Below are 24,940 nucleotides of genomic sequence, written 5' to 3'. Positions count from 1 at the left end.
GGGTGCATACTCACCCATTTCATTTTCTTCTCTTCAGTCTCCCACACGGCTCCCTTCCTCCAGGGCTCCCTTTCACAGCAGCATCTTCACCCCAAAGAAAATGACCCTGTTGGTGCCGAAGTCCAGGTAAGTCAGTTTTTCAGTATGTATCCATTGACTGGACTGGGCACATATGATCCGGACCACAGCAATAGGAAAGTAGTGGTAGTAGGTATTTTTTCATATGTCATGCATTTGTGTACATTTAACACTTGTGCAACCAAAATATACCCAAATACATCAACACATATGAAAAAATATTCCCTGCCATCAAAAACACAGCTGCTGGCCCAGCAAGAACATCCTGATACGGCGGGCAGGAGACTGCAGCAGTGGCAGTATGGTGGTAAGACAGCCAAACTTATAATCAGGCTCTATGTCCTAACTATAACTACGTACGGATGACCCCCAGTCCCCCAGTAGGTAATACATATAAATACTATAGTACTATATATATATATATATATATATATATATATATATATATATATATATATATTACCTACTGGCGGTCGCCAGTAGGTAGTTAGAGTTAGGACCCCTTTTCCATAGGAAATCCGCAACATTCTATTTTGAATAACTTTGGTGCCGGTCGACGAATCCTCGCAAATTTTTCAAAATAGGTGGGGCGCTATGCTCCGCTCCTACCCTGAAAGTCTCGGGGGGATTCGTCAAGCGAGGGCTGAGATAAAAGGGGGGTCCCAAAACGCGTTTTTCCCATGCATTTTTCCATAGGACCTTTAGACAGGGCTACAGCCCGAACGGCTGAACAGATTTACTTGAAATTTGGCAGAGAGGTAGTCCTCAGGTCAAGGAAGTGCCTTTTGTAGGTTTGGTGTAAATCTGTTCGGTAGATTCTGAGAAAATAGCCTTTAAATCAATATATATATCTGAGCCAGCTTACGGTGCGCTTACGGTACGCTTACCGTACGCGTACGGTGGCGTGCGCGAGCGCGATTCTGATTGGCTCTTAGATCTTAGTAAACATTCAAATCGGCCGAAACCAGGAAGCGGCGTCCGCCATTTTGTCTCTCGCACTGAGAGTGATTTTTAAAATATAAAGCCAAAAAACATGTAAAGGGGCTTTGTAGACAACTCCCACACACATAGCCATGTTGAGGAGTCCCCTAAGATCCCCCAAGGCCAAAAACGGAATTTTTATTTTTTCGGTAATTGTGCCGATTACGATTACGGTACGCGTACGGTAAAAAAAATAGAAATAAAAAAAACACTATCCACACTTACCCCACCCCCTGTACTTTTGGTTGCCCCAGGCCACCAAATGTGCAGGGCTTATTAGAGATGACAAAAACTAAATATTGTAAAAAAAAAACAATAAAAGAAAAAATTATCCACACTCTCTCCACCCCGTGTGCAAATGGTGCCCGAAGGGCACCATTTGTGCATGGCTTATAAAACTTACGAAAAATTAAAATATTACCGTGCACGGAACGAACTGCGTTAAGTGGGCGCGCACGCCACGAATGGCGTAAAGTAACTTAGCATTTAAAAAACCGTACAAATTCACTGAAAAAACCATAGGTTTCACACACGTTATAGTTAGGAATTAGCATTTAAAAAACCTTGCAAATTCACTGAAAAAACCATAGGTTTCACACATGTTATAGTTAGCGGAAATTTTACTGATAAAAAACCAGTGAAATTGCCCCGTTATAGTTAGTGCTGGCAACTATAACTCACGCGACCGCAATCTTCTGCTGATGACATATGTGTCTATGAAAAAAAAATATTTGTAATATATGTATAGCTAAAAATGTATGGAAGAAGACATGGGCAAATAAGTGTCTAAATACAGTATTAGCATCAGCAGAGGATTGCGGTCGCGTGAGTTATAGTTGCCAGCACTAACTATAACGGGGCAATTTCACTGGTTTTTTATCAGTAAAATTTCCGCTAACTATAACATGTGTGAAACCTATGGTTTTTTCAGTGAATATATATATATATATATATATATATATATATATATATATATATATATATTATCTACTAGGCGGTCGCCAGTAGATAGTTATAGTTAGGACCGTGTTTCCATAGGAAATCTGAAAAATCTATTTTGAATAACTTTGGCGCCGGTTGACGAATCCTCGCAAATTTTTCAAAATAGGTGGGGCGCTCCGCTCCGCTCCTACCCTGAAAGTCTCGGGGTGATTAGTCAAGCGGGGGCCGAGAAAAAAGGGGGGTCCCAAAACGCATTTTCCCCATGCATTTTTCCATAAGGACCTTTAGTCCAAGGTACAGCCCGAACGGCTGAACAGAATTACTTGAAATTTGGCAGAGAGGTAGTCCTCAGGTCAGGGATGTGCCTTTTGAATATCTGGAGTCAATCTGTTCAGTAGTTCCTGAGAAAATTTCAGTTAAAAGTACATATATATCTATAGGCGCGCACCGTGCGCGCACGGTGCGCGCACAGTGACGGGCGCGAGCGCAATTCTGATTGGTTGTTAGATGTCAGTAAACATTCGAATCGGTCGAAATCAGGAAGTGTCGGCCGCCATTTTGTCTCTCGCAGTCTGAGGCAGTGAAAAACAAAGGTGGAGAACGTGAAAAGGGGGTAGGGTGGACAGTTCCTGACCCCCTAGCCTGTGTCAGGGGATCACTGAAGGACCCCCAATGGTGAAAAAAACATTTATTTTTTTGACAAAAAGCGCGGGGTACGCGCACCGTGCGCGCACGGCACGCACAACGCATTGTGGGTGCTCGGTGCGCGAAGCGCATCGAGCGCCCACAGCACACGCACAGTGCGCGAAGCGCACACGGTGAAAAACCTGAAAAAAAAATAATAATAATAAATACATAACTTAGCATTTAAAAAACCGTACAAATTCACTTAAAAAACCATAGGTTTCACACACGTTATAGTTAGGAATTAGCATTTAAAAAACCTTGCAAATTCACTTGAAAAACCATAGGTTTCACACATGTTATAGTTAGCTGGACATTTCCCTCGTAAAAAAACAATGAAATTCCCCCGTTATAGTTAGCAGGCAACTATAACTCACGCGACCGCAATCCTCTGCTGATGACGTCAGATATTACATCACTGATTACATATGTGTCTTTCTGAAAAATAAATATTTGTAATATATGTATAGCTAAAGATTAATGGAAGAAGACATGGGTAAATAGGTGTCTAAATACAGTGATGTAATATCTGACGTCATCAGCAGAGGATTGCGGTCGCGTGAGTTATAGTTGCCTGCACTAACTATAACGGGGGAATTTCATTGTTTTTTTACGAGGGAAATGTCCAGCTAACTATAACATGTGTGAAACCTATGGTATTTTAAGTGAATATATATATATTTATATATAGTACCTACTGGCAGTCACCAGTAGGTAGTTTTAATTAGGACCTTGTTGCTATTCAAATAGCGTTTTTTTCCCAAATAACTTTTGCATCGTTTCACGAAGCTTTGCGAATTTTTCAAAACTAGTGTAGCGTTCCGGTCAGCTCCTGTCTTGAACGTTTTGGGGTGATTCTTCAAGTGGGGGCCGAGAAAAAAGGGGGTCCCAAAACACGTTTTCCCCATGTAAATTTCCATAGGATACTTTAGACAAAGCTAGAGCCCAAACTGCTAAACAGAATTACACCAAATTTGGCGAAAAGTTAGTCCTTCGTTCAGAAAGAGCCCTTTTTGTTAAATGGTGTAGATCCGTTGAGTAGTTGCTGAAAAATTAAAGAAAGAAAACATTTATATATCTGAGCACCATGGAGGGTTCACGAACCCTCCCAGGCACAAGCTTCTCTCTGATTGGCTGCTAACACTCCAAACCAGGAAGTAGACCTGAGTTACAAGAAAACAGTGAAAAAGAAGTTAAAAAAGAAGAAAAGGAAGCAGGGTAGAAACACCCTGACCCCCTAGGCCTGCTCAGGGGGTCCCACAAGGACCCCTAGGGCCAAAAATATAGATTTTTTAAATAGTTTCGGCGGAATTGACGTTGGGGGTTGCGAATCCCACTAAACATTTTTTTTAAATGAAGTGCAGACCCCCGTGCTTCATTTTAATGAGGCCCCCAGGCGGGCCATGTCCCGGGGGCAATCCCAGAATGAAAAAGCAACCTCAGTATTTGGACCCTTGCAGAGCAAGCACAGTACTCAATAACTGCCAACTGATCAGTATAGCGAAGATGACCTGTCCGCCGTAGGATCCTGGGCTGCTTGTGGTAGACATTGAATGTGTTGAGCGGTTAGTGCATCACTAATGCTGTTGAAAGGTAGCTCACTCAAAACTGTGTTTCAACCCTGCTGCTTGGATGTAATAACAGTGAAAAAAGCACTTGAGTGCTGAGGAGGGACACCTGACAAGTCCCGGGGATTAGCTGGTGTGTAGAGGGAGCATCAGAGAAGAACCTGTCTGTGTTGCCCTGCGGGTGGGAGCCCGCACAAAGCAGTGCTCGGCAGGGGCTCCTCCAAACACCAGTGAACCACTCCAGCCCCCGCCTCGTGCTAGCCATTGCCTCTCAGCGCTGAGGTATCACGCCCTTCCACCAGCCAGGGAGGAGGTAGCGCACCAGCGCCAGAAACAAAGACTGCGGTCCGAGATGGCTTCCCTGAGCCTCAGCTTCTTCCGCAAAAAGAGCATCAGCAGGAATGCGACAGTGGAGTGGAAGAACCTGATCACAGTGTGCAGGTAAATCCTGGGGCAGGGTTGGCTGCGGGGCGGCGGGCAGTGTGGGGCACACAGCTGTGGGTGGGAAGCAGAGGCTACCGTGACTGCTCGCAGCAGCGCTCCCTTCTTCTTCTCAGAAGCGCCCCTCTGTCTGGAGATGACTTCATGTTTGCGCCCTTCTATCTGTACAGATTGATGTGAACAGGCTTTACCATAACCCAGAGTCTGCGAGCAGTGTTGAGGGGTAATGTCACCCAAGCTTGCAAGCTTCTGGTGCTTGCCATGGCAGAATGTGCAGGGGCATGAGGGACGTGTAGAGGTATTATGAGTAAGAGTGTGAGTTGAAGGTGCGTACAGAGTGAGGAGTATGAGGGACGTGTAGCGGCAGTGTTAGGGGCCGGTGCATGGAGTGTGAGCAGGTGTAGAGGCAGTGTGCGAGGGGCAGGTGCATGCAGTGTGAGGGAAACATAGAGGCAGTTTGTGGCAGGTGTGCGAGGGGCAGGTGCATGCAGTGTGAGGGAAACATAAAGGCTGTTTGTGGCAGGTGTGTGAGGGCAGTTGCATGCAGTGTGAGGGAGATGTAAAGGCAGTGTGAGCTGGTGTGCGAGGGCTGGTACATGCAGTGTGAGGGAGATGTGGAGGCAGTGTGAGCAGGTGTGCGAGGGGCAGGTGCATGCAGTGTGAGGGAGGTGTAGAGGCAGTGTGAGCAGGTGTGCAATGGGCAGGTGCATGCAGTGTGAGGGAGGTGTAGAGGCAGTGTGAACAGGTATGTGAGGGGCAGGTGCATGCAGTATGAGGGAGGTATAGAGGCAGTGTGTTTAAGGAGTTAGGGGCAGGTAGAGGCAGTACGAGGGTGTGTGACAAGGGTATACAGAGAGAAGCACGAGTAGAGGCAGTGTAGGTAGTGGTGCTTAGGGTATGTATGGAGATAATGTGGGAAAGTGTGTGGGACATCTGCAGAAACAGCAGTTGTGAGGAGCATGTGTAAATGTGTGTAAGAGACTGGAGTGTACAAAGGGCACAGCTTCCAGGAGCCTCCAGATCCTTCAGTGGCCCTCATTCAGCCAAGGCCAATGATTATCTGTGCGATATGGGAGACTAAGTGGGCCTTCTTCGCATTCTGCAGGGTTTGCTCTCATTGTGTGTTACTCTGCTGACAGTATGGAGTGTGAGATCTGAAATGCTCAGCATGTTCAAAGCAAGAGGGTGCATGTGTGAAGACTGCATATGTGTTAGGGGGCATGAGTGAAGACTGCATGTGTGTCAGGGGGGCATGTGTGAAGACTGCAGGTGTATCAGGGGGCATGTGTGAAGATTGCATGTGTCAGGGGGCATGCGTGAAGACTGCATGTGTGTCGGGGGCATGTGTAAAGACTGCATGTGTGTCAGGGGGCATGTGTAAAAACTGCATGTGTGTCTGGAGGGCATGTTGAGAGACTGCATGTGTGTCTGGGGGCATGTCGAGAGACTGCATGTGTGTCTGGGGGGCATGTAGAGAGACTGCATGTGTATCAGGGGCAAGTGTGCAGAGAAAAACTTGTTGCGTATTGCAGTTGAGGTATTGTACAGTAATTTCTATTCCGGTACACATTGCATTTAGGATTTTTCACAGCTAACGGCACTCCTCTGGTTTTTGTACAATAAACTTCGGCAGGCTTACTGATCGACATGTGGATTTTGGTTCTGTAAGAATCAACATCCGCACATTAGAATCTGGTAAGGGGACAAACGCGTAATTGAGAGGGATATGTCAGACCTGAGACATATCAACCCAGCATTGTTGGATATTATTGAGTAGAATAAATATCAGCCCAGCCACCTGGCCAGGTGGAGTGAGGGGCATCTGAGGTGCACTTATGAAAACAGAAAAACTAGCGTACAATGGAATTTCTGCATTTGCAAGTTTGTTGCTTACAGGGTTTTCACTGTTTCTTGGTGATGCGCCTGCAGAAGTGTCCTCCACAGGCTGCGTTCCATTGTGGAAACGCATACATTTGCTGTGGTAGAAAGCAGGAGTATTTATTTTATTTTGTCCATTAGTTGACTGGAGTAGATACCTGTCCTAACAGAAGTTGTGTGCATAGTTGGAAATGCAGTGCCAAAGACCAGAACACAGCATTGCTCGGTAACTCAAAGAAATTGTGGTGATAGAAGCCAGGTGGGTGACCTCCAGATACATGCTCTACAAGACAAACAACGTAATAAGGGCATTCTGGCTAACCAATGAGCATTGTAGTATTCTCATATCCTTTAATGGGCCCCTAAAGAACTTTATGTGTGGGAGGTGTTGGTAGACGTGTTGACTAAGATTGTCATTAGGTATATATTTATGCAATGCAGTATTTGTGGGAAGAGGAGAGAGATTATTCTGGCATTATCATTCTTGAACCAGGTGGACATGATTTGAGTTTTTCAACTAAGTGAGGGAGGGGATGGATTGAAGCTAGAATAAATGTTTCAATGAAGTGGCAGAGAGCTTGAAATATATGAATTTAGGAGGAGCAAAGGGGGATTTGAGTAAGCAGGTAAAGGTTGGCTGAGTGTAATGGAAGGCATTGCCTCATAGATTGTGAGGGGTAGGATGGAGATGTACTGTTCATGGCTTGAGACACCAGGCTGGATTCTTTTTACTGTACCATGCAAGTGATTTGTCTGCCATCTGTCCACTTACTTGATGTTGGTGTGATGAGGATTGTGTGTGTCTTGGCAGACGTTGAAGATTCATGTTGAAATAATGTATAATTTGATTAGGGAGAAAAAAATGAATATGTGAAAATTCCACCAGTTGGGAATTGTGGTGGTCCAGCCTACTGGAGACCACTATATTTATCAGTAGCAAATTAGCATAAAAAAGGAGATATTGGAAAATGTTCTCGTTATTGAGCAGTGAAGGTATGACTCTGTTAAGGTTCTTGTAGAGAATGATGCCAGTCTCTATTTGACGTTAAATTGTACTCCAAGGTTCCTGGATGTTGTCAAGATGTCAGTCAAGTGCATAGGAGGCTGATCTAGCTGGGAAGTAGAGGATCTTGGTGGAGTTGAGCACTAGGTAGGAGAGTGCTTTTTATGTAAAGTAGTAAAGACAAGGGCTTTATAGGAAGAAAAGCAGAAACATGTGGATATTTGTTGCCTATAGATGTGATATGAAACTAATTTCAGTAATGACTTAACCAAAGGAGAGATCGTTCATGGATGCCAGCTGGGTTATTGCGCCTGCTGCGGAGGTGCTGATACAACCGCAGATTGGAATCCGGCCAACTTGCCATTCTGTGGCGGCCCACGAAGCACCAAAGTGCTTTAATGCTAACGTCAGCTCTCAGCCTTGAGATACCGTTCTGTTGGCGCTATATAAATGGTTTAAAAGTTAGTGGTTGTCTGCCACAGGATCAGTTTCTGACCTGGAAGTTGTGGAAAGTGCCCCAGGGCTGTGTTTTCTCGGCTCTTTCTAGCTAAGATGATGGATGGTGCCAGTGGGGGAGGGGGTGGCGCTGAAGATGCCTCCAGCCCCTGGAGTCATCAGGTAGCTAGCTGCAGGAGAGATAAGAAATGGAGCGACGTCCGCGCAGCGCACAAAGGCGGTGGATGAACACTTTCCCCCGGGTACCCCGGCGGGAGGCGGGTGGGGGGAGGGAAGGTCAGTCGCTGGTGAGGGTGTGCAGTAGCTGTTCTGGGAGGTCTGGGCACAGCAGCATCCCTCCAGGCCAAGCTCCGGAGACAGTAGCTTCCCTTGGACCAGCTGCTGGTAATGGATGGATGGGCAGAGGGGAGGCGGTGTGGGAGGGAAAGATGAAAGAGGCTGGGCATGGGCAGGGGAAGGAAGTCGAGACACAGAGTACACAGTGAAAGAGGGGAGAGGTAGGGGCGAGGGAGCTAAGAAGAGGAGGAACGTAGGAAGAAGTGTGTGCGCAGGGGGGTTGTTAAAATAGGGGTGGCGTTGAGAGAAGAGGAAAACACAAAGAAATCTAAAATTCAAAAACAAAATAAAAGGATTGTGGATGCTAGTACGCCTGTCTTTTAAATTATTGCCTCCTAAGAAATAATGAGTCTAGGCTTTCAAAAACTCATCATGCTAGCACTCTGTTGCCCAACTTAGCGCTCATGCATTCATCCATCCATTGACTCATTTGTGCATTCCCACCCTTATATAGCTACAGAAAGTTTCCAGACAGACTCCAACACTTATGCAAGATAAATTGAAAGAATAAACATAGGACAAACATGAGCTTTCAATAAATACAAATAAACCTATCTGCAGGTAGGCATCTTACAATGGTTTTGTGCATGGTGTTTGATAGTTTTGAAGTTCCTTCATGGCTGCCACCAGAGCTTTAAGAGGGCAGAGTAACTCTGAGTCTCAGACCTGGTAGTGGTTAAACGCTAACATAGAAATGGGTCCTCACTGGGGCCTTTAGGTATGCCCTTAACTTTACAGACAAAAACACTGATCGACTTCTGTGCAATTAATTTAAAACATGGTATTGTAATCGAAGTCAGCAACTTATTTCCCGTTTTTTAAATATTTTACATATTTTACTTTATCGTCCATTCACTACAAGTTTTTGTTACTTTTTATGTTATGTTTCTGTAGTTTTTTGAAGCATAATACTCTGTATATTGTAAACTTTGAGCTGAGTTGCATCCGTATGTTTATAATGGACTACGATTGATAGTTTTGCAGTCGAGGCTGAGGAAAGTGAGAGTTCCTCACAGGGGCTGTAAATGGGTGAAAAGGTGCTCACAATACATGGACATCCAATCCTTGGCCTCTCTGCAGAGAGCAAATATTATTAGTCACGTATGTCTGTTGCATAACTGTGATTCTTTGCAAACTTGTGTGAAGGAGATAAACAAAGGTCAAAATATGGGCAAATACAGTGCCTAGAGGTGAGTGGGGGCTATTTGTATGTGTGTGCTGGGATGGTAAAGTGATGGAGACTGAAGAAGTATACAGTCAGAGTAGAGTGAAAGGATGGTGTTGAAGAGGAAAGAGATAGGGTGTAAGATGTGCACATGGGGATTTCTAAAGATTTGAAGAGAAAAAGGGCACAAGTGTCTAACAGACTTCATATGAATGAGTTGTGAAAGGAAGATCAGTCAGACCCATAATTTCCAAGGCCACTCTCCTTTACGAAACTCCACCTCATTTTTCACCACATTTTAAGCCCTGGCCGCCACGAACCAATGTGTTGACCATCTTCGAATGGTAATACAGTGTAATTATGGATAATACCATACCATGACGGCCGCCTGGACTAAAGGCTGTGGCTTCGCAGGATGCGGTGCACTGCAGATTAAATAAATGGCAGGCAAGCAGCCTTCAGCGCTCTCTGGGGAGCTATAGTGTGCTCTAAAGACAATTACAATAAAAGGGTGAGAAGGAAAGAAACCATTGGAAACATTGGAAAACTGAACAACTGGTCCACCAGTCCTGTCGCTGAAGTGCTCTTATTTTCAAGTGGATGTGCCTATGATCAGAAAAGTGCTGGGACTCATTTGGTACCAAAGCCAGTGTCTGAAATCAGCGACCCATTTCCCCACACTGAATGGCATCATGGCTACAAACAGAGAACTTCAGCCATTGGCTCTCTTGCACTGGTTTTATGGCTCTGGAAGTGGCAGTATTTTTCTGATCTAATTTCTTTCCTTCTCCTATTTTCTAAATGTGTATTTATATACATCTCTCTCTCTCTCTCTTTCTCTCTCTCTCTCTCTCTCTCTCTCTCTCTCTCTCTCTCTCTCTCTATATATATATATATATATATATATATATATATATATTACCTACTGGCGGTCGCCAGTAGGTAGTTATAGTTAGGACCACGTTTCCATAGGAAAACCTCAACATTCTATTTTGAATAACTTTGGCGCCGGTCGACGAATCCTCGCGAATTTCTCAAAATAGGTGGGGCGCTACGCTCCGCTCCTACCCTGAAAGTCTCGGGGGGATTCGTCAAGCGGGGGCTGAGATAAAAGGGGGGTCCCAAAACGCGTTTTTCCCATGCATTTTTCCATAGGACCTTTAGAACGAGCTACAGCCCGAATGGCTGAACAGAATTACTCAAAATTTGGCAGAGAGGTAGTCCCTAGGTCAAGGAAGTGCCTTTTGTAGGTTTGGTGTAAATCTGTTCAGTAGATTCTGAGAAAATAGCCTTTAAATCAATATATATATCTGAGCCAGCTTACGGTACGCTTACCGTACGCTTACGGTAAGCGTACGGTGGCGTGCGCGAGCGCGATTCTGATTGGCTCTTAGATCTTAGTAAACATTCGAATCGGCCGAAACCAGGAAGCGGCGGCCGCCATTTTGTCTCTCGCACTGAGAGAGATTTTTAAAAAAAGGAAGCCAAAAAACATGTAAAGGGGCTGTTTTGACAACTCCCTCCCACATAGTCATGTGGAGGGAGTCCCCAAACATCCCCCAAGTGCAAAAACGGTTTTATTTTTTTTTTCGGCAATTTCACGGGGTACGCTTACCGTACGCTTACGGTAAGCGTACGGTAAAAAAATAAAAATAAAAAAAACACTATCCACACTTACCCCACCCCCTGTGCTTTTGGTGGCCGAAGGCCACCAAATGTGCTGGGCTTATTACAATGGAAAAAAACACTATCCACACTTACCCCACCCCCTGTGCTTTTGGTGGCCGTAGGCCACCAAATGTACAGGGCTTATTATAAGGGAAAAAAACTTAGCATTTAAAAAACCGTACTAATTCACTGAAAAAACCATAGGTTTCACACACGTTATAGTTAGGAATTAGCATTTAAAAAACCTTGCAAATTCACTGAAAAAACCATAGGTTTCACACATGTTATAGTTAGTGGAAATTTTACTGATAAAAAACCAATGAAATTGCCCCGTTATAGTTAGCGCAGGCAACTATAACTCACGCGACCGCAATCCTCTGCTGATGACATATGTGTCTTTATGAAAAAAAAATATTTGTAATATATGTATAGCTAAAAATGTATGGAAGAAGACATGGGCAAATAAGTGTCTAAATACAGTATTAGCATCAGCAGAGGATTGCGGTCGCGTGAGTTATAGTTGCCTGCGCTAACTATAACGGGGCAATTTCATTGGTTTTTTATCAGTAAAATTTCCACTAACTATAACATGTGTGAAACCTATGGTTTTTTCAGTGAATATATATATATATATATATATATATAGTTTCGACTTCAGTTCGCGTTAGATCTCTGCCTCTTCCGGGTGGCGGGCTACCGGCAGGGTCGCGACCCCTCCAAATTCAAGACAACAATCAATCCTTCGTAGTACAAAGACTGCGCCGAGCCCCAATTCTGTTTCAAAAGCGTGCTTTTAATTCAAGCAAAGACAAACACTGTCCCGACGCGTTTCGGAACCGTAGTTCCTTGGTCACCAAGGAACTACGGTTCCGAAACGCGTCGGGACAGTGTTTGTCTTTGCTTGAATTAAAAGCACGCTTTTGAAACAGAATTGGGGCTCGGCGCAGTCTTTGTACTACGAAGGATTGATTGTTGTCTTGAATATATATATATATATATATATATTATTTATTTATTTTCACTAAAAAAACAAAGGTCTCAGGGAGGTTATAGTTAGAAATTAGCATTTAAATAACCTTCGAAATTCACTAAATAAACCATAGGTTTCAGGGATGTTATAGTTAGAAATTAGCATTTAAAAAACATTTGAAACTCACTAAAAAAACCATAGGTTTCAGGCACATTATAGTTAGAAATTAGCATTTAATAAACCTTAGAAATTCACTGAAAAAACCATAGGTTTCAGGGATGTTATAGTTAGTTGGACATTTTACTCGTACAAAACCAGAGAAATTTGTCCGTTATACTTAATAGAGGTAACTATAACTTGCGCCCCGCAAAGCACTGATGATGATGTCACATATTAAATCACTTATAACATGGTCATTGACATCACTGATGACATCATCCATGTGATAATCTGATGCACCTCCTCAAACCCTAATAAAATCTTTGATACACCCACTCCAAAATACAGACTACAATATCAAAACCATAGACACTCCAACACCAATAACTACATACCCACTCACTGATTCTTAGGTCTACATACCAATCTACTCACTCACCCATACAGTCACTCATACTTTCAGTCACTCATCAGTACAGGACTATCATATGCACTCATACACGTATATAGACACTCACACACTGCCAATCACCCATAGAGTTACTCAGACACCTAGTCAGTCATGCAAATAATTAATCACACTCCCATTTACTCACCTATACAGTTATACACACACACCACCTCACTTACTCAAACAGATATTAACACATACTTATGCTCTTATACAATTACTGATACAAGCACGCATCCATACAGCCACTCTCACATTCACTCACTCTCACTTATAGTCATTTATATATTCCAACACTCACATATACTACCTTTCACATATGTAATTACTCACACATGTACCACTGAGACATTCATTTACTCACCAACACACCCATACACATACTCACCTACTCATACAGTCCATCACAGATGCACTCTTGAATCCATACACCCAGTTGATCACCCACTCACACATCTATGCACAGATTCACCCGCCACCCACACAAACACTCATACATATACTTAGACAACCAATCAATTACCCATATAGACACTCATGTAGCTATTCACCAACCCCTGCAGCCGCTTATACACCAACTGACAGACTGATACAGACATTTACACACTTTACTCACTAACCCATGCATTCAGTAACATACGCTTATACAATCAGTCATGCACCTACTAAATCATCCATTCAGACACTTATACACCCACTCATTCTTCAATACACCTTAGCATATATATATATATATATATATATATATATATATATATATATATATATATATATATATATATATATATATATATATATATATATATATATATAAAACATATTTAAACTTTAAAGAAACACACATTCACTGGATTATGTCATCAGTGATGTCATATGTGATGGCATCAGTGATGTCATCAGTGATGTCACTGACCATGTCATGAGTGATGTAGTATGTGACGTCATCAGCAGTGAATTGCGGGGGTGTGAGTTATAGTTAGCTCTACTACCTATAATGGCCAAATTTCTTTGGTTTTGTATGAGTGAAATATCCAACTAACTATAACGTCCCTCACAAAGCGTAGACACCATTACAAAGTTACTTTATACTGCCATGGGTACCACGCACATAGGCACAGGTTGAAAAGAAATACTTCCATTTTCTTTGTTCTCTTGTTAAATACAAAACAAAATTGCATAACTTATACACATATGCTACCTGTGCAATTACTGTATATTCCTTCCTTATAAAATTATCGAAATTGAATTTATACATTATATAAAATAGAAATTGAAATACATTTTACTAAAGACAGGATTTATGTCACACACACATATATATATATAGAGAGAGAGACAAAGAGAGAGAGATAATATATAGACATATAGATATAGATTCATATAGATATAGGTATAGATATATATTTTTGTCAAATTTGGTAGAATACCTTACAGCTGTTTTTCTATATCGCTTTAGAAAATTGAGATGGAGCTTCACTGATGTGCTCTTCTGACGGCCCAATGGAGTGAGAAATTTCTACAGTTTGGCAATTCGACTGCCCACCAGATTCAGAATCAAATGGACAGTTTTCACTGACTCTAACCACCAAGTAAAGCTTGGTAATAAGTGGCAGTGACAACTGCAAAATGACCCCCATAGCATAGGAGACAACTCCCAACATGTGGTAGACAAAATTCTGCTTTGAGATTTCTTTTTTGAAAAAACTAAAACATGTAAAAAGTTTAATGAAGGGTAACATAATTTTAATACTGTAACAGGGACTGCTGCCATAGCAGTTCTTGACAATGTTAAGAAATGCCTGCTGGGCTGACGGACACCTCTAAACCTGGTGGGCAGAGGACCCTCGCTATGGTAGGTGCAATGTAGTCTGTTATACCAATGGATTCACCTCTGTCCGCAAAATTCTGGCCCTTTGTGGAAGTGACTCTGTTCATCATTTCACTTATAAACAGAATAAAAATAATGTAATTAAAATAATATGTTGTTCATCTAAACAAGATTGATGTCAAGTACTGCATCATCCAGTGGCCTTTTCAAATGAGTTAGGTCTCTTGTAGCACATGAATACACACTCATTGGACAAGAGCTCAAGAGATCCTCACTCTAGTTGTGGACTGACTATCCAGTAGAAGGGCCATTTTTTAGAGTTTGTGATGCAGCGCTGTGCAGCTAATCACCTTGCTGCACCACACCAGAGGTAAAGGGTGGAAACGCACAGTATTCATCCAATACAGCGCAATTCTATCCTAACCCATTGTACTGGTGCTGTTTTGTCTGCCAAGCGCCAATGCTGGCACCTTTCCACCATGGTGCTAGGGTGCCTTTGTTGCATGCAGAGGAGTTTTTGTGCACCTACCTACACACAAACAATCCTGAGAGTTTTTTCATCAACAGAATTACACCGAGTTTGGAAGGAAGGTAGATTTTGATTCACAGATCATGCTTTCAGTTATCCGGTGTAAGTCTGTTAAGTAGTTGTTGTGAAAATTAAGGAAATTCTAATTTGTTTATCAGTGATTGCGACTAATTCACGACAATTTCATGATTAATCACAAATCCTTAAGCCAACAGTCGAGGATCCAATCACAGACCCACTCAAAACTCATACACCCATTCAAAGAGCCACTGAGTCATTTATTAATCCTCTGACAGACCTACTCAAACACTCGCAAGTCTAGTTACAGACCCACTCTGAGACTGACGCTCCCACTCACAAATGTGCTCAGACACTCATGAATCCACTTGCAGATCCTCTGAGACACTTATAAACCCAGTTCAGATCCACTCAGACACTCATGCACCCATTTTTCCGTCCAGTGATTCGAGCTGCAGGCATGTCTTAAGACTCAATGGGAATTAACATGGGAAACATACTTTTCGGAACCTTCCTTTTTCTCAGCCCCTGCTTGATGAAACGCCCCAAGAAATAAGAATAATAAAGTGTGGTCTAATAGAGTACATCAATTGCTCCTCTATGTTTAATACTGAATACTTTCAGATTCTTGGTCTCTTAATCAGTGAGATTTAAAGTATGAAAGAGAAAAATGTCAGAATTCAAGGTTTGTTAAGGCCTGTTGAGATGCTGGATAGGGGAAAGGGTGCTAATGGTGCTTTGGTGAACCTCTCACAAAGTACATACAGAAAGGAAGAGGACCAAAGAGTATCATGTTTAATGAAAGAGCAGCAACAGTGTAATGATATGTTATGCTGCAAGGAATAGGTCTGTGTGTCCCACTTTGGGAACTGCTTCTCTGATGGGAATACATTTTGAAAGCCACACTTCATATGAAAATAATTCTTCAAATGAAGTGTAAGGAAAACAAAGATTGTGTCTGTTTTATAATAGATTTACCAAGTAAGGATTTCTATCAATGACCCTGATCTCTTAATATTTCCATTTGCAGGGAGGTCACAGTGGAGGCTTCTTGGTAAAATAAACGTTTCTTTTAACCATATTTCCAAAATTATCTATGTCTGTGAAGTGACATTGATTCTAACTTGTTCCTTTACTTTTCCTTCTGCAGAGCTTATGAGTGCCGGTAAAAAACCTTTATTTTACTATGTGTATTACAATGCACTGTTCAAGGTAGCATCCATTTTCACTGGTTTAAATCCAGAGCTGGAGCGGGTATTGTTTTCACTTTGCTGAGCTCTGTTCACAGTACCACTTGATTGAAGAAAAACATATTTCAATACAGCCTGTATGAATTAATGTCACTGGATCCATGGATGTGATGTGACACAGTTCTGGACTTTAACAATTCAGAGCAAGAAGCAATCCCCTCACCCAATCCACAATAATCTACATTTAGTGTAAACTTTGTGGTCTCCTTGAAGATTACTCCAAACTTACTTTAGATGCATTTCCCAAGCACATGCTAATATTGAGGTGATATGTTCATAGTGTTGATAGAGTATTGTTTTTCATCTGCAATGAGCTTCGCTGTTACTAGTGGTTTTATTCACCTTGAATATAAACACTGCTTCCACATTTACAAAGTCAACTATTGTATACCTTCATTATATTGAACTGGTTGCACCCAATGTGTATGTACCATTGAATTTGTATAGATACGTTTTATATTCTAAGAATTCTTTGCCACGGAAAAAAAGATTACAGCCCTTTTCAGCCATGTGGCTCAGTGCACAGATGTTCTAAGGTGGAGCCAGAAAATATATGTGCCACTGTGGAATATTTGTGTGGACAACAGCAGGTGTTGATGAAACATCAGTCTGTGGAACTAATTAGGAGTAATATGGTACTGGAATGGATTTAGCACGTGGTAAATTCACGTCATAGCACCATTACAAAGTAGTAAAATCAGTTTAGATCCATGGCATGGGTAATAACGATTTGAGGGCAATTTGTTTAGTTATAACATCATATGGAAGTCGCAACTGCATGGGTTATTTCTTTGACCAGGTGGTAAATGTATGCAGGGGCTCACACATGGGATGGGAAGTGGTTGAAGGTGGTGGGTAGATTGGGTGGGATTTTTTTTCTAACAAGGGACAACATGTATGTTTCCCCTCATAGAGAAAAAGGGGAATGTGACTTGGCTACTACAGAAAAATTCTCATGATATTTTTCAGGTCAGTTTTACATGCTGCAAAAATCAGGTCAAGCTCTTCCACATCGGGTAACACTAAATGTGGGAAAACCTAACCTGTTTTAATATGGTGGAGCGAAATTAATGAATAAAAGCATGCATTAAATGTGTTCCTCCTTACTTGTATTCAGGTCCTATGTCTCTTAACTTTTAAGCAACTTTGAGTACTACATAACCATTAGGTTTTCAGGCCTTTCAGAGAGGATCTGGGCAGCAGACATAGCCCAAATGTCAATTGTTATGTATTTTGTAAATTAATTGGATATTTTAAACAGGATTACATAGCAATTGTGATATATTTAAAAAAAAAAAACAATTTAAATAGAAACAAGTCTTTTGAGTGTAACCCTGGGCGTAGTGGGCGTAGTGGGGCTACGTGGAGCATCGCGTAGTGTGGCCAAATCTATGCACACTCACGCGCTCCGCGTAGCCCCACTACGCGCCGCCCGCCTCCCGCCCGCCCTCCTTTTAAAATAAGTTAAACTATGATAAAAAAATAAAATAAAATGCCTTACCTGCAGCACGGCGTCCCGGGGCTCCCTCTTCCTCGTTGACAACTTCTTTTCTCGCATGAAATGCGCATGCGCGGGCGTCCGCGCATGCGCATTTGTGAAAAGAAGTTGTCGTCAACGAGGAAGATGGAGCCCCCGGACGCTGCGCAGGTAAGGCATTTTTATTTTATTTTTTTATCATAGTTTACCTTATTTTAAAAGGAGGGCGGGCGGGAGGCGGGCGGCGGGCGGCACGCAGGCAGCGCTACGTACACTCCGTGGGCGAAGCGGAGAACTACGCCCGGGCTTATTTGAGTGCAGTTATTTCAGTATAGCATTGTAGGGTTTGGTTTGTCTTTAGTAAAACGTGATGTAAATGTTTAAATATGATGTTCAGAAGGCGGCGTTTCAGTGAATGCTGTTGTTTTGCTGTTTTAAGATGTGCATTGTGAATTGTAAAGCAAGACGTTTTGGAAATGCATTCAAGGAGGAACAGCTAACAATGGGCCTTAAGAGCAATTGGAAATTTCACGGCTTTTATGAAGACTCAAATTTAAAAAAGTACTGTAGTAAAGTTTAGAAGTGTGGATTAGACAGTAATTGTCTAAAATCACTGGTATGCTAACAGTTGAGGGGAAAAAAATCATAGACAAGCCTGCAGTTGGATACAATCAATACTTCAAGGAGTTTTGGTATACCTGAAATAATGGGAAAAAAGTATGTGTTTGACATCACCCTTATGATAAAAAATATTTTAAAACTACTGCGTTTTGTGCAATAAAAGCAAGAAAAACTAGCTAAATTTTCATCAATGTTGTTGGTCGTTGGTGCTCTCTAAAGAGCATCAAAATGGTTTGGTATGGGAGTGTTAGAATACACACACAGACACACACACGTCCAAAAATTTAAATGCTGGTTGACGAAGGAGGCATTGAGAACTGACTGATGCTGAGATTGTTGGTGTTTCATTGAGTAGTTTCTTTAGGTATGTATGTACTTCTATTATTTCACACAAATCAATTATTTGCTATTTCTGTAATTTCCTTTTAGTAACGCCTGGCCGGGTATCTACATCACCTGGAAGATTCTGAACAGAATTGAATGTTAATTGCTTGATTCTTCTCTTTCCTGGCTCTTAATTCAAGGACTCAGCTTACAGATTCAGATATGCGTGTGATTGACCAACATTCTACTGTGGTCCTGCTGTCTCATCTAAATAATGTGTAATAAAATAGCTAATGCATCCCACTTTCTCTGTGTCCCTGGTGTTGATTGGGTCCTCCGTTGCTTAGTGATGCTTTATAGGGTTAGAGAGCAAGATCTGAAAACACCAGACATCTATTGAGAACAGAGTACCCTTGCGATGCACCATATCTTGTATCACACTAAATGAGCATGTCCACTAGGCAACACCAGGTCATGTTTGACACCTGCTATTCTGACATTTTACTAGTATGTTAAGGTCCAAACCCATAGCGCCAATGATGCACAATGTTCTGAGCTACAAGGCCAGAAATGGATGGAAGTGTCACACACTACTTGGGGTACTTATGAATGCGATCTATAATGCTAGTTGGAAAATTGAACCTTGGTGTCAAAATGCAGTGCTGCGAAATGGGTTGAGCTGTTTCATCATCATCATAAGACTTTATTTCGATAATCCAAGATCATAAAAGTGCAAATACAAACAAAACCAATTGGTACTATAGATGCCATATACATACATCCCAAAATTTCCAAAGTGCAAAACATTATGCACTAAAGTCCCAATTTTTCACATAACCCATCAGCAGATTCTATATTTCCACTAAACACGGGACACATCCTGCTGTTCCTGGGGTACCTTATACACTAGCCTGTGCAGATGTTTGAATAATAAAGTGTAGATTTAACTAGTGTCCTCACCAGGATCTTTTCCACCCAAATGGATGTGCAAATAGTAAATTCTACAGACTTAGTGAATAACTGTGAATTCTAAAGACTTAGGGCCTCATTTATGGCATTTTGACAAAGGGCAGCGCAACAAAGCAGCTTGCTGCACTGCTCTACGCCAAAGTGAAAGTGCAGGCATGCACTGTATTTAAGCAATACAGTGCATTCCTGTCTTTTCTGCCTGCACTGGTGTCATTTTGGCAGCCTAGTGTCAATGTATGCACCGTTTGAATATGGTGAAAGGGGGCTTCCATTGCAGGCAGGATTGTTTTTGTGAAGGAAGAGTCACCTTCATGCACAAAAACAATCCTATGAGTCATTTTCTTGTTTCTATATGTGCTTCAGAATGCTGCACACATGGAAAGACTAAAGAATTAGGAGAAATTAACATATTTCTCCTGGTTACGCCTCATCTCGGGAGGACTCCGGATTTGAAGCTTTGACCGGTTTACATCAATTTGTAAATATGGGGCAGTGTCAAATTCCATGGGTGTTGCGCGAGAAAACCCTCTGGGTGCACTGTATGGTGACACAGAGATTTGAGTTGCATCCCCTTACTCATGATTTATGAGGCCACTCAAAACCATGCAGGGTGGCTTTGCATGGCTTCATAAATCTTTATGAGAGCCCTGCGTCATGCACTATAGGTGGTGCAAAAGTGACACAACGCTTTTATAAATATGCACCTTAATGTGCAATTTTCAAATTTTTCAGTGCAAGTGTTAGAATAAAAGGGCTAGTACGTCTAACACCCACATATGGGTTCAAAGCAATAAACATGTGTATACATAACAAAGTAGCAGTGGGCCATATCCATTTGTGAGGGTTTTATCAAATTGGCTCTTTGGCTAGTGTATAACATGTACCTATACATCTGAGTTGAAACACTGCTAAAATATGTATGAATTAAAGATCTATCTTATATACATGGATAAATATCAGGGGTTAAATTTCATGATGAACTATCTACTTGCAGTTCAGATTAAATTAAGAGTGAAATGGAGAAGAACTCATCTGATCCTTGTTACATAACTACCTTAACAATTCCTAGTTGGTTGCTTGGGTACACTTTGAACGACCAGATCCAGGCAACCATAAGGTATTTTGAAACAGCAAATACCACCAACCTAGAGGAATCTCTCCTTAAAATCCTAAGTGCCCCCAGGTGACGTCTAGGGCCAAGATTCTTACACAATGGCAGTAGCCATTTTGTCCTCTGGGAACCATGAGCATGGAAATAATATATATACATGTATGAGGTTTATTCTCCAATAGCCCTCCACATACTGGGCACTTTTTCCCCACACCTTGGTCACAGACCTACTTTGCACAGAAGACTCTCATTGGGAGGGACGGGTACCCTAATTGTACAAACAGTTTCTGAGCTGGGGGGGGGGGGGGGGGGGGGTTGAGTGTAATTTCATCACCTGTCCTTTCATACATAGGGAGCATTTTAAAGTTAGTAAATTCATTAGTTAAGATGCCTCTATTACTGCACATTGTCTCTGCAGAAATGTACTTACAATATGCTACTTTGATTGCAGTTTCCTAAATGACACCATTTCTCTTTCCCACCCCATACTTGCATGTTCTCGTAATTTTAGAGGTAATGATGGATTGCACTAGACATTGTTCTCACTTTGTAGTTCCCCATAAAAGGGCTTACTCATCGCCCTCATGAAATGCATGCCTATAGTAAATGCATACCACCATCAAAGGGCGACCAGTACACTTTACAAAGTTATTGCAACAAATAAGGTTTTAAGGAAAGAGTGAAAAGCATTCAGCACAAGAGAGCCAAACAAAGAGAAAAACGACTGCAGTGGAGCAAACCTTGTGTGACTAAGGGCCTGATTTTGAATTCAGTGGCCAGGTTACTCCGCCACAAAGGAGATAAATACCTGATCTGTCTTATTGCGAGTGCATTAGATCCAAGGGTACTTGCAGTATGGTGGATGGGATATCCATCATGTTTGTGACGTAGTTGCCTGCCCACTAAATTCTAAACCAGATTTATCAAGGTTTAGCATCACCATAATGCTAAGCAAGAGGGTGCAAGGTTGACGCAGAACCTACATGAGATTTATCAAGCCACGCAAGGCCACATTGTGTACCGTGGAGTGGCTTAATAAATCTACAGTAACGCAACAGAGCGCAAATTTCTGTGTTGCATTACTCTGCCGCAGGAAGGAATTCCATGGGTGAAGCATGGGTGTTCCGATGCATCCATCCACGGATTTTAGCACATTCCCAGATTTACTATAAATGGTAGACCTGGAAATGTGTTGAAATACTACACCACCCCAGGTGAGGCGCAACGAGGAGAAATATCTTTATTTCTCCTCACTTTCCCTCTTTCTATATGTGCTGCATTCTGCAGCGCACACAGAAAGAGGAAAATGGCTCTCAAGATAGTTCTTGTGCAGGAAGGTGTCCCTTCCTGCACAAAAACAATCCTTCCTACAACGCAGGCACCCTTTTATCATGATGCAGAGGTGCCTGCATTGACGTTACGCAGCCAAAAGTGCCCCAGTGTTAGGGAAGAACAGGTATGTGGCATATACTGCTAAATATGGCACATTCCTGCCCTTTACCTTTCAGGCAGCACAGCAAGGTAGTTAGCTGTGGTGCGCTGCATAAGAAAGGTAAATATGGGCCTAAATGTATTGCTATTCACTATTTTGGGGTAATTTTGCTTTGACGTTTGCATTACTTGACGAGTGGAACAATAAATTAAATGGGCAGTACCTATTTGTAATTAGTAGAAAAATAGCATTTTCAACAACCACCAATTGAAGAAAAAGAGTAAAACACTGGTTAGTTGGTCCAAATGTCCAGGCAAAATGTAACCAGTGTTGCGTATATGTAATCGGAAAATAGTGGTACAAAATTACACTGTTGCCAATACACTCAATGCAATTAGTAGCCGAATGTGTGAAACTATGACTCTGAATACAAATAATTTTCAGTATTTATTGAAAGGGAATGAAAATGAAAACACATGAACCATTGTCCAGTTGGAGGCGCTAATCTTCAATAAGTCCATAATCACTATCACAGAAGCCAAAAAGGAAACTCATCTAAATTAGTCTTTAGAATAGTTCTGTGGGCCTTGGTTAACCAGAGAGAAAGAGACAGAGAGAGAGAGTGAGAGTGAGAGAGAAAGAGAGAGAGAGAGAGAGAGAGAGAGAGAGAGAGAGAGAGAGCTTATGGGACCTGCCAGTCATCAGCACATCCTTGAATATATAATTCTAGTGGCATTGTGGTACAGACAGAGTCTACTTAATGATGCTCCCTTTCTCTTTCACTTAATCCTTCTGTTCAAGGAATTCAGACAGGTCAGCAGTGCTGGTTCCAGGCCAGCCGTCAGTAAAGCCTTTAAATGCTAAACAAATGTTATCGGAATATTTGAGCACTACTGCGGTAAAATCCTCTCAGCTCGTTCTCTGTAGTAATAAGTCATAGTCCATCTTGGATGCTACAGTCAAGTGATATAGTAGTGTGCAGTTATTGTTGTAGCATCTATGTAATAGGTGTCAAATTTGACTTCATATTGTGGTTAAAGGGACAGTGTAAAAATGATTATCTTTTTGATTTTGTTGGAAAAGTCAACCGTCTTGCTAAAGGATCTGCAGAAAGAAACACCTAGGGAGCCTTACCCATATGCATAGGACACTTTGCACCATTTTGAAGTCACTATGCAGGCTGTTCTGCAGACACAGCCTTTGTGCAGAGTGGAACACCTTCACCAAGGTAACCTCCAGTTGACGTACCCACAACAGAAGCAGAAAGAGGTGCAAACATTCCACTCTTGGATATCAACAGCCACACAGACGGTAAAGAGAGAACATTCTGACCTCACCTAATGGACACTACTCACTCTGAACTATAGAGACTGTTGTCCCACGCTTCACTGCCACCAATTACCAAGTGTCAGAGGTACAAAAAGACTGATTAGCAGCCCCTTCTCAGCAATGAACCTAATCAAATTTTTAGCAGAGCCCTGTTTCTTCTGTCCCCAATTTAGTGTCTAGAGCTCCACCCTCCAGCTTCAGGACAGCCAGCAATATACTTTCATTGTCTGACTTTACCCTCATCTTGTACACATGAGCAGATCAGGTACTTCTATAATAAAATGAACAGGCTTCTACTACTCTGATTCACTAATACGTACAATTAATGTACCCCACTGTGACCACCCACAAAAACGCATACAACATGTGATTCAGTAACTAAACAAGGTATTATTCTAACTGCACATTGACAAGATGCTTCTAGCCAGTGTCATTGAGTGAAACAACCTTTAATAGAGAATAGTGAGAGAAGATTATTTACTGAAGCTTTTTATTTTTTCTATGCCACTTCGATTTATGCAGTACTGACCCTGTTCCAAGATTGGTATCCAGTATATGTATAAAAGTGATGTGCTATGCTTGACATCAAGGAGGATTCAATTTTTAATATTTATATGATCTTTACACTTGAACCTGCATGGTTAAGTGGTTTGCCCTACACATGGAGATCAATATATAATGTTATTTCATTCTATAGTGTATTTCTTCAGACTGCTTGCTTGCTATCTCAGAAAGCCTTCTCCCACAGTTCTTCTAAAAGTCAGCATGCAAAATTGACCCTGACTTCCTTCCAATTGATTCCTGTTCTTTCTTAAGTGTTATCCTCTCCTCACCTTCTATTCTCTGCATGTCTTCTATTTCCGAGATTAGCCTCCTCTCATTCACATGCCTGTCCATCTTAATCTCTTTTGTTGTAATTCTTAAAATGGCTTACACCTCATTTCATGGATCACAGCCTCTACTTTTTTGTGACACTACTTCTGAAACTTAACAATACCTAACCTTCACCATCCTACTATTTTTTATCAACTATTTGCCTGAAACAACACATCCCCCACTATTGATAGCATCTAACTGGCATTAATTGTAATACAACACAGATCGAACTAGAGCACCTGCATGAAATGTATTGTTTTTAGAACATGTGACAACTCCTAATAACCAACAACACCACTGGATAAACCATTAACCTTGGGCTCCGGAGCAGTGTGCTACTTACTGTGTATTACTTCAATAACTCATCATGGCATTAAACTCTATATAAATACAATT

At 41.8% G+C, this 24,940-nt stretch overlaps 1 protein-coding gene across 5 annotated transcripts in view; it reads left to right on the top strand.

Annotated features, from left to right (window-relative positions):
- LOC146811210 (uncharacterized) overlaps positions 1-19,130 on the top strand; it is an 82,841-nt gene extending 63,711 nt beyond the window's left edge. Inside the window, exons 16-18 of one of the 5 annotated variants that reach the window (XR_014966699.1) lie at positions 16,186-16,209; positions 16,306-16,367; positions 18,933-19,130. Coding sequence is in view for 4 of the 5 variants with exons in the window: in XM_085618245.1 (XP_085474371.1) it covers positions 38-130 (93 nt within the window). In the remaining variant the exon portion in view is untranslated. Of the gene's footprint in view, positions 1-37; positions 146-16,185; positions 16,210-16,305; positions 16,368-18,932 lie in introns of those variants that run through there. The other 4 variants (XM_085618242.1, XM_085618243.1, XM_085618244.1 and 1 more) reach the window with 4 other exon arrangements.
- The last annotated feature ends 5,810 nt before the right edge of the window (positions 19,131-24,940 follow it).

This window comes from Triturus cristatus, chromosome 7 (genome assembly GCF_964204655.1).
Source record: "Triturus cristatus chromosome 7, aTriCri1.1, whole genome shotgun sequence".
Classification (NCBI taxonomy): domain Eukaryota; kingdom Metazoa; phylum Chordata; class Amphibia; order Caudata; family Salamandridae; genus Triturus; species Triturus cristatus.
Note: the sequence above shows the minus strand (reverse complement) of the source record. Positions and strands in the feature narration are given on the sequence as shown.